Consider the following 10,867-nt stretch of genomic DNA (forward strand, 5'->3'; position numbering starts at 1 on the left):
TGAACTAGGGATTGATAGGAGATGGTGCTGGTGAAGATGTTGATGGAGATTGACCCCCTCTCGATGAGAGTATCGTTGGTGATGACAATGATGATGATTTCCCCTTTAGGAGGGAAGTTTCCCCGACAAAATAGCTCCGCCGGAGCCCTAGATTGCTTCTACCCAGGTTCCGCCTCGAGACGGCGGCACTTCGTCCCAAAAGCTTCCTTATGATTTTTTCTAGGTCAAAATACATCATATAGCACAAGATGGGCACTATAGGCCTGCCGGGGCCCTACAAGCCACAGGGGCGCGCCCAGGGGGTAGGGCACGCCTCCAGGCTTGTGGCATCCTGGTGGGTCCCCTCTGGTATTTTCTTCGCCCAATATTTTTTATATATTCCAAAATAATTCTCAGTTAATTTTCAGGACTTTTGGAGTTGTGCAGAATAGGTCTCTTAGAATTGCTCCTTTTCCAGTCTAGAATTCCAGCTGCGGGCATTCTCCCTCTTCATGTAAACTTTGTAAAATAAAAGAGAAAAGGCATAATATTGTACCAAAATAGGTAATAACAGCCCATAATGCAATAAATATCAATATAAAAGCATGGTGCAAAATGGACGTATCAGAGACGCTTCAACTCCATTCGTGAAAAGGTCAAGGATGGAGACATAGAAGTTTGCAAAATACATACAAATCTAAATGTAGCAGACCCGTTGACTAAGCCTCTTCCGCGAGCAAAACATGATCATCACCAAGACTCCATGGGTGTTAGATTCATTACAATGTAATCTAGAATATTGACTCTAGTGCAAGTGCAAGACTGAAGGAAATATGCCCTAGAGGCAATAATAAAGTTGCCATTTTATATTTCCTTATTCATGATAAAGGTTTATTATTCATGCTAGAATTGTATTGATCGGAAACTTAAATACATGTGTGAATACATAAACAAATACCATGTCCCTAGTAAGCCTCTACTAGATTACCTCATTGATCAAAGATGGTTAAGGCTTCCTAACCATAGACATGTGTTGTCATTTGATAATGGGATCACATCATTAGGAAAATGATGTGATGGACAAGACCCATCCTTAGCTTAGCATATTGATCGTTTAGTTTATTGATATTGCTTTCTTCATGTCAAATACATATTCCTCCGACTATGAGTATGCAACTCCCGGATACCGGGGGAATACCTTGTGTGCTATCAAACGTTACAACGTAACTGTGTGATCATAAATATGCTCTACAGGTATCTCCGAAGGTGTTTGTTGAGTTGGCATAGATCGAGATTAGGATTTGTCACCCCGAGTATCGGAGAGGTATCTATGGGCCCACTCAGTAATACACATCATAAGAAGCCTTGCAAGCAAAGTGACTAATGAGTTAGTTGCAGGATGATGTATTACAGAATGAGTAAAGAGACTTGCCAGTAACGATATTGAACTAGGTATGAGGATACCGATGATCGAATCTCGGGCAAGTAACATACCGATGGACAAAGGGAATTACGTTTGTTGTCATAACGGTTCGACCGATAAAGATCTTCGGAGAATATGTAGGAGCCAATATGGGCATCCAGGTTCCGCTATTGGTTATTGACCGGAGAGGTGTCTCGGTTATGTCTACATAGTTCTCAAACCCGTAGGGTCCGCGCACTTAACGTTCGTTCATGATATAGTGTTATATGAGTTATATTTTTTGGTGACTGGATGTTTTTCAGAGTACCATATGAGATCACGGACATGATGAGGAGTCCCGAAATGGTCGAGAGGTAAATATTGATATATAGGACGATGATATTCGGACACCGAAAGTGTTTCAGAGTGTACATGGTGATCATCGGAGTACCGGGGGGGTACCGGACACCCCGGGAGGTTAGTAGGCCTATTGGGCCATTAGAGGGGAGCACACCAGCCCACAAGGAGCTGGCGCACCCCCCATGGTAGCCGCCCAAGTGGGGAAAGGAAAGGGGGGAGGCCGAAGGATTCGGCCTCCCCCTTCCTTCCTCTTCCCCCTTTCCTTCCCCCCTCCGACAAATATGGCAGGGGGCGCGGCCAAGGGCAGGAGCCCAAGTAGGATTCAGACCTACTTGGGGCGCCCCTTGGCCTCTTCCCTCTCCCTCCCACCTATATATATGTGGGAGGGGAGCGCGTAGCATACCTAGAACAATTTTTTAGCCGTGTGATTGGTCAAAAAAATTGTTTAGCCGTGTGCGGCACCCTTCCACCGTTTACACACCTCGTCATATATTAGTAGTGCTTAGGCGAAGCCCTGCGGAGATCACTTCACCATCACCGTCACCACGTCATCGTGCTGCCGGAACTCATCCACTACCTCGCCGTCATGCTGGATCAAGGAGGCAGATGACGTCACCGAGCTGAATGTGTGCAGAACGTGGAGGTGCCGTACGTTTGGTACTTGATCGGCTGGAGCGTGAAGAAGTTCGACTACATCAACCGCGTTGTTGAACGCTTCCACTTACGGTCTATGAGGCTACGTAGACACACTCTCCCCTCTCATTGCTATGCACCTCTATGGATAGAAACTTTTTGTTTTCCATGCAACATTTCCCAACAAGGGGCGCCACACAAAGGCCACGATAATCTCTTAGCCGCGTGCGGCGCCCCTCTCCACAGTTTCGTCCCTCAGTCATATTTTCGGAGTGCTTAGGAGAAGCTCTGTGGAGATAGCATCACCACCACCGTCATCATGCCGTCGTGTTGCTGGAACTCATCTACTACTTCGACCGTCTTGCTGGATCAAGAAGGCGAGGACATCACCGAGATGGATGTGTGCTGAATGCGGAGGTGTCATACGTTTGGTACTTGATCAGTTGGATCGCGAAGAAGTTCAACTACATCAACCACGTTGATAAACGCTTCCGCTTACGGTCTACGAGGGTACGTAGACACACTCTCCCCTCTCGTAGCTATGCATCTCCATGGATAGATCTTGCGTGTGCGTAGAATTTTTTTTTGTTTTCCATGCAACGTTTCCCAACATCCGGTGCATTATAAAAACCGAGGATAGACTAGTCAATAGTCGATTAGAATCTTACACAACGATCTCGTGCTAGATCAACACCCATCATATCAATACAATCAAAGCAAAACGTAGGGTATTATCTCTTCGAGAGAGCGTGAACCTGGTAAAACATGTGTCTCTGTTACCACCATGCCAACACTACCAGCTCAGGACCCCATGCATGAGATCTGCCGGAGTTAGCTCCGACAAATAGCGAGTGTTGACCATGTCCAAAATCAAAGGTGCAATATCCGCGATCAAGAAGCCATGGATCCAACAGTCCTTCCAGAAGAGCACCTTATTTCCGTCTCCAACTGCGATTTTAACCAAGCTGTTAAAAACAAGCCTCGCCCACGGATCCACCATCATCTTAAGCCCTTGCCAAGGTCTCTTGGGGTCTGCCCTGCGCAACCACTCCCATTGAACCCATAGCGCAATCACCTGCAGCCGTAGGTATTTGACACCAAGGCCACCGAAGCAAGTAGTAGACAGTTCATGTCCCAAGCAACTAGACATTGACCGTTGTTTGCCTTATCCTTACCTACCTAGAAAAGGGATCTCATCCATATGTTGATCTCCTCAAATACCCAAGCCTGGGCATCCAGCACCATGAGTTGGTGGATTGGTCTCGCCGCGATCAGTGAGTTGACAAGGACCAGCCGACCTGGACGTTGGATGAAACCACGCAGGGATGAAGTTGCGCACCTAGCCCAACATCGACTGCCAATCAACTCTGGATAGTTGGTTAATAGATAGCTGAATCCCCAAGTATCTACAAGGAAAATTCCCCAAATTGCATTGCAACACCTTTGTCAATCCACACCATTTCCCCTGATAAGCACAACACATGATTTTTTTGTAGTTGATCCTTAGGCTCCAACCCCTAGTCTAATTTGTATCTATCCCACTCTATATGAACTCTAAAAAGAAAATAGAAAAAGCAGTCGTCCCTAAAAAAGCACAAAGCATCCGTTTGTGCCTCGGAAAAAAACTGGATGATCGAGTCATTTGCAAAGACCCTGTTACTAGTTCTATTATATTTTGAAATCACTAGTTGAGGAGTACTCGTTGCAAAGATCACTCCAACTCCTCTGGTTACGACAAGTAACGCACATGCAACGCACCATTTGTCGCAACCTGGAAGTTTTCCCTTTTTTCGTAGATTCGTTTATTCAAAACGTTTTATCTCTTAAATTGTGCATCCAAATCTTGAACCGCTTTCATCGTTGGATTCTCATTTCGAGATCTTCAAAACTAGATCCCATGTTGATAGGTTTTGATGAAATTTTTTTCACAAAAAAATCCAACAAAAAAACCGAATCAGAAGCATGGGTTTTTTCCCTTTCCGAAAGAGGCACGTCCGTGCCTCTCACGAAATCACAACCGTGCCTCTCGCGGAAGCAAAACCGTTACTCTCGCGAAAGGAAAAAAAAGAAGAGAAAACACATTTTTTTCCATTTCCGAGGAGGCACGGCCGTGACTCCCGCGAAAACACATCCGTGCCTCTTGCGGAAGCAAAGCCGTGACTCTCGCGAAAGGAAAAAAAGCAGAAAACGAGATTTTTTTTCCGTTTCCGAGAGGCACGGTCGTGACTCTCGCGAAAGCACAACCGTGCCGCTCGCGGAAGCAAAACCGCGACTCTCGCGAAAAAAAAAAAAACAGAAAGCACTTTTTTTCGTTGCCGAGAGGCACGGCCGTGACTGTCGCTAAAGCATAACCGTGCCTCTCGCGGAAGCAAAACTATGACTCTCACGAAAGAAAAAAAAACAGAAAACATATTTTTTTTTCGTTTCCGAGAGGCACGACCGTGACTCTCGTGAATGAAAATCTGTGCCTCTCTCGGAAGCAAAACCGTGACTCTGCGAAGGGAAAAAACAGAAAACGCGTTTTTTTTCCGTTTCCGAGAGGCACGGCCGTGACTCTCGCGAAGCAAAACCGCACCTCTCGCACAAACAAAACCATGACTCTCACGAAAGGGAAAAAAGAAAATGCGTTTTTTTTATGCAAGAATTTTTTTTTCAATGTTTTTTATTGAAAAGTTAAGAAAGACCGGTGGAAAACCAAAACGTCAGGAAAACTCAGAAAAAAACCATTAAAAAAGTTGAAAACACGTGCGAAAAAATAAAAAAATTCTGAGAGAGCGCTCAAAATGCGACACGTGACGAATGACTGAGAACGCGCCAAGTGACGCTGATCATTGCGAGACTCCCGAAGGAGCGCTCATTAACTAGTTGCTCTCACTATATATATATAGTGAACATATGTGCCATCCGCCGTGCTATGTGGTTTCGTGTTGGCCGTAGGCCCATTTCATTGTATAGCTTTGTATTTTTCAGCCCACTTTTTGCATATGAGATTATGTCAAATCTGGGTAGGTCCCACACATATGCCCTCTCTCTATCTCTCTCCTTCACATGCATGTATTGCGCAAATAAAATAAACCCATTCTCTCTCCTCTCACATACAGCAAATCCATCCTTTCATTCAATCAATGCTAATTTAATCCATCATATCTTTTAACCATAATTTCGTTACTGAAACATTTAATATATTTGAACTCTTGGGACCTAGGCCTTTAGAACAAGATCAATCTTGAATACATTCAAACATGTTTAAATTTTAGTGTTAGTAATGAGTGAAACCCATTTTCTGAAATAAGTTAAATAAGTTTTTTGAACTAATTGAAACCAATTTTTTTAAATAAGTGAAATTTGGTTTTCATGCTGATTATTTCAAATTATTTAAAAATGAGTGGAATCTAGTTTTGAGACAAGTGAATTGTTTTTTCAAATGATTATTTTTTGAAATAAGTGAAATCAGTTTTCTAAAATAAGTAAAACCATTTATTAATTGAGTGAAACCAATTTTTGACTGTAATCTTTTGTTCGTACACATGACGCATATTTTGGTGTGAAATATCTGAAATTTGTTATTTCAAAATTTAAGCATGTCTTTCAAGTGAAATTAGTCTTTTGAAATAAGTGGAATCAACTTTTTGAAAATGAGTGAAATAATTTTTATTTAAATGATATATTTTAAATGAGTGAAATCAGATTTAAATTGAAATATGGTTTTTGTGAAACCCCTTATTTTAGTGTGTTTATTGTGAAGTTGCTTCGTTTACTCATTTCATTTTCAGTTATATTTTTTTGCGGGGTAGTTATATTTCACATATACCACTTCTTGAAACCACATATTTTCTTGAAATTAGTGAAATCCATTTTCTAAAAAGAGTGAAATAAGTTTTTTTAATGAGTGAATATTATTTTGGAATGAGTGAAATACTTTTTTGAATTGACTGAAATATGTTTTATATAATGAGTGAAATTTGCATTTTATAAGTGAATGTTTCGCCGTTAGGTAAAGCAACGGTGGATGCTTCGCCGTTAGGTGCAGCACGGCAAGATTTACTATTTTGTCGAGTCAGTGCTTTGGATCGAAGGATCCTTCCCGCAGCTGAGTTCCTTCCGCAGCTGTCTCTTCCAAGTTCCAAGTCCAACCCCCCTTCTCCCCCTCCCCGCTTCTTCTTAAAGCTTCGAGTCAGAATCAATCCCCTCCCCCAACGCAAGGCAGACTTCTTCTTCCCTCATTCGTCCTCATCCCAATCGCCGGATCCCGGAATCAACGAGGACCAGGACCCCTCGGTACGTGAGCTCGGTTGTTCTCCCCTTGTCAACTCGTAATCTGCTATAATCCAGCGGAAGGTATGCGCATGCTTCCCGGAGTTTTTCGAAATCGTGAAAAAGGCGTTAGGTTTTGAAGTTTGGCGGATGAACCTGTGGGGGTCGATGGGGGAGTATAATTTGGTGGGATTAGGCTTCTGAAGGCACTCTGAATATTTCGATGGTGTTGTAGAAGGATTGCGATTTTCTTTTGAGTCTGCATTTAAGGGGCACTTTAAGTTCGTCTCTTTCTTTTTCCTTTTTTACTTTAGAGAACCTGCATTTTACAAGTGAATTGTTCCAGATAATACTTTGTGTGCTGTATGAATATATTCGTGCTTCAGTACACAACTAAGTTGTTGATTTTGTTTCTGTCTTTCTTGTTGTTCTGACTCTTTTTCTGGCATAGTACTTCATGTCAGCGAGCAATCTGAGGCGGCGGCTCCATCACGCAGATGTTGATGGAAGGAAGAATGAACATGTTGACATATCCCATGTAGATTCCCTGGATGAACCTCTACTAGGGAAGTCTAGTTATGACGGTGGCGGATCGGAAGTTAGTAATTTTCTAGACATAATTTCATAAGTTCTTCCAACCTTGAGGTGAATGCAGACTATTGACAAATTTCCTTACCTCCTGAAGGTATATGACCCCAGAAGGCAAGACTTGTGGGATGATGATGATAGGAAAAAGGAACAATTACACTGGTCGTTTCTTTTCTCAAATTTGATTGCGCAGTGGGCACAGTGGTTAGGTACTGCTCCACGCATTTGTCTATACACTTTGTAATGCTTGACATTAACGGACTGTTATATCGTCTTCTAGTTTGATGATTTTCTAGCACTTGGTATGCGAATTAAACTATTATTCATCTTTGCCAAATATAGATTCACTGATTACTTTGTGTAAATGGGCAGGCCGGTAGCTATCATGAAAATTAGAAGTAATATTTCTGATTTTCAAATCCATGATATATCTTTGATTGTATCAAGTCATGTAAACAATATACTGATGTAGCAATGCTCTATCTTGGAAGTCGTTGAGCTTTTGTTCTAGATGAATTTCTTGTGGCTATTGATGTACTGTCTTCCTAGCCATGATCTTAATTCTGTGATAATTGATATTCTTCTGTCATTTTTGCTATTTGTTGCAGCAAATATTATTGTAAGCTCCGGGTCAATTTTTGGTAGGTTGTTTCCCTTTTCTTCGGATAACGAAACAAGCAATCCAGTATATCTTAGTCCTTTGCAGGTAACATGTGGACGAAAGTTGGATAAAACAGGCCCTTAGAATTATTTAAGTTCTGAACTTCTGTTTTACAGGAAGAAAGATTGGACAATTTAAGACGCAGATTGAAAATCCCTTTTGATGGTTCCCGTATTGAGCACCAAGTACGTACAATGGAAAGCTCGGACATGCCCCTCTATTATTATTATTGTTTTTCCACCGGGCATGCTCTCATGGAAGCAAAGCAACTGATCGGCATTATTCTTTTTAGGACGCCTTGAAACAACTGTGGAAGTTAGCTTACCCAAGTCGCGAGATTCCTCCTCTAAAATCAGAATCGTGGAAGGAGATGGGTTGGCAAGGCACTGATCCATCAACAGATTTCAGGTCTCCTTTGAATAGTCTTGACTCTTAAGTACCAGGCTGCGCTTCTGGTGTTGTTTACTCAATTAATAAAGCCATCTAATACAAATAGTCTCCATGCAGGGGTGGTGGATACATATCATTGGAGAACCTCATCTTTTTCGCTAGGAACTACCCAGTTAAGACCTAGAATTAAAACTGCTGGTCATATCTCTGTTATTACATACTCCTAGTTTTGTCTGATCATTACATCTGTTCTGTATCAGGCATCCTTTCAAATGCTTCTGAACAAAGTGCAAGGTCAAAGAGCAGATTGGGAGTACCCTTTTGCAGTTGCTGGTATCAACATTTCATTCATGCTGATCCAGATGTTGGATCTGCAATCAAGTAAGAGCATGTGCAATTTCATTGGTTCTAAGAAAATTGCTAGAACTCGGTCCGAAGAAAACTAAAATTTCTCCGGGTTTTTTCGTAGCACCTACTTTTGGGCCCACATGTCAGATATATTATATTCTTTTATCATCTACCATCCTCTCAATATTGAGCCAACTTGGGCCCCACATAGTCAACTCACTTAGAACCTGATTCTGTACTAGAGTCGATGCTAAGATTTCCTAGAACCAGTGAAATTGCCAACATTGGCAATGCTCTGTAATGGTATTGTTCCTAATCCCTGGTTTTTGCGCTTCTCACTTTTTCGCAGCTGTTCCATCTTCAAAGTCAGGAATCCGTTTCCTGGAACTACTCGGACGAGATGAAAATGCGTTTGATCACCTCTATTGTGTAGCCTTTCGGATGCTTGATGCCCAGTGGCTCGTGAAACGTGCTTCATATATGGAGTTCAATGTAAGCTTTTTTTGCATTCCGTGTAGGCTAATCCTGATTTTAATTGTACCATTAAATCTGTAATCAGCTGCATTACTGTTTGGTTGTGCCAGGAGGTGATGAAATCCACGAGAACTCAGTTGGAGCGTGAACTGGTTTTAGAGGATGTATTGGCGGTCAAGGACCTACCGTCTTACACAATGCTGGACAAATAATAGAGCTTCTGCATTTGATTTGCCGTGAGATATAACTGACTCTGCTATGGGGGAATGGGGGCTCAGATTGAAGGGTTACTTATGATGTGTCAGTGTCTGGTGATAAATTGTGTATGGCCCCTTGTGGCTATATATTGTTGCATGTAGTACATTATTGAACTTGATCATGGTTAGGAAGACAGTACATCACACAGACATCCAAAAATTTGAGGCGTTGTACATGTTTGTACCTAATAATAAAGGGACTATTGCTTCTGGCGGTACATCATGGAAATTACCTTTTAAAGGTCCACAAATTACCATTATGCCACTTATAAGTGAGTAAAAAATGATTCGTAAATTCATGCACTGTACTTTAGTTTATTACCAGGCGACCCGCTTATTTAGCACAAGCATGCAAATAGCACTTTAGCTAAATGTCAATCGACCGATTTTGAAATAGGGTCAGTCGGTTTTCGAGAGATGCCCGTAGTGAGCCGGAGGTAAAGAAGGAGAAGGAAGGGGCTCGCCGGAGGACTACCCCAGTATCTATCTTAGGGTTTAGGGTGGGGGTGGTGGTGCATTTCCCCGGAGAAAAAACTTAAATGGGGGCGGGCCTAGAGGGATGTCTGGGGGCGGCGGCTAGACCGGTAGTAGGGGCGGTTTCGGGGAGGGCGGGGCGGCGCTGCCGGCCGCAGGTGGTGGTCGCAGGCGGTTCGGCCGGTGGCCCGGGCGACGGCTAGAGAAGAAGAAGATATGGAGGTAGAAGAAAGGCCGGGCGCCGTTGGATTTCGATCGTACGTTCGAAAAATCGACTGACCCGATTTGAAAAAGTCAGTTAACTGACGTGTAGCCTCATCCTGCAAATAGCCCATTGGCTTGAGCCGCACGCCTTCACTTGAGAGACCCAGGTTTGATCCCAGCTCAGCCTATTTTTATTTAATTTTTTAACGGGTATATTCAAATACTTTTTAGAATATTCATATCTTTCAAGTCCTAACTTAAAATCTAACATATTATATATGAAAATTCCTTAGAGAAATGTGTAGGTTTCAAATATGCTATTATCGTGCATGTTAATCATTTCTAAAATTAGGTTTACAATGCAACCTTAATTAATACCTTCTTTATATGGGGTATTTTAAAAATGCCTATTATATATGTCCTACACCATTTAAATTATGTTTAGATTTTAAATATACTATTATCATGCATGTTAATCATTTATAAAATTAGGTTTACAATGCAACCTTAATTCATAGCTTCTTTAATTTTGAAAATGCCTATTATATATGTTCCGACACCATTTAAATTGAATACATATGATAGTTACTGACAAAAATAATGCTCTTATGCACAAGTTATTGTTGTGTACTTAAACGTACTCCGCTATTTTCATCGTAATGCAATATTTGTTGAGCATCACTAAAGAGGAACGGCAACAAAAGTGTAAACAGATACCGATAAGTAGGTAGATATTTTTGTTTAATATAAATTAGAAACATCTTGAGTCACTTCAAAAATCATCACACCTTTATGGTTTTGCGCAACACTACTTATCATGTTGCTTGTCGCTTGTCGTGCAGA

At 41.9% G+C, this 10,867-nt stretch overlaps 1 protein-coding gene across 1 annotated transcript in view; it reads left to right on the plus strand.

The window, feature by feature from the left end:
- Nucleotides 1–9,564, plus strand: part of LOC123083768 (uncharacterized) — a 71,010-nt gene extending 61,446 nt beyond the window's left edge. The window contains exons 2-11 of the mRNA XM_044505702.1: nucleotides 6,351–6,652; nucleotides 7,080–7,226; nucleotides 7,314–7,425; nucleotides 7,825–7,922; nucleotides 7,994–8,062; nucleotides 8,170–8,285; nucleotides 8,385–8,439; nucleotides 8,528–8,648; nucleotides 8,965–9,107; nucleotides 9,200–9,564. Of these exons, the coding sequence (XP_044361637.1) occupies nucleotides 6,351–6,652; nucleotides 7,080–7,226; nucleotides 7,314–7,425; nucleotides 7,825–7,922; nucleotides 7,994–8,062; nucleotides 8,170–8,285; nucleotides 8,385–8,439; nucleotides 8,528–8,648; nucleotides 8,965–9,107; nucleotides 9,200–9,301 (1,265 nt within the window). The 3' untranslated portion in view covers nucleotides 9,302–9,564. The remainder of the gene's footprint in view (nucleotides 1–6,350; nucleotides 6,653–7,079; nucleotides 7,227–7,313; nucleotides 7,426–7,824; nucleotides 7,923–7,993; nucleotides 8,063–8,169; nucleotides 8,286–8,384; nucleotides 8,440–8,527; nucleotides 8,649–8,964; nucleotides 9,108–9,199) is intronic.
- Nucleotides 9,565–10,867: the final 1,303 nt, after the last annotated feature.

This window comes from Triticum aestivum, chromosome 4A (assembly GCF_018294505.1).
Source record: "Triticum aestivum cultivar Chinese Spring chromosome 4A, IWGSC CS RefSeq v2.1, whole genome shotgun sequence".
Classification (NCBI taxonomy): domain Eukaryota; kingdom Viridiplantae; phylum Streptophyta; class Magnoliopsida; order Poales; family Poaceae; genus Triticum; species Triticum aestivum.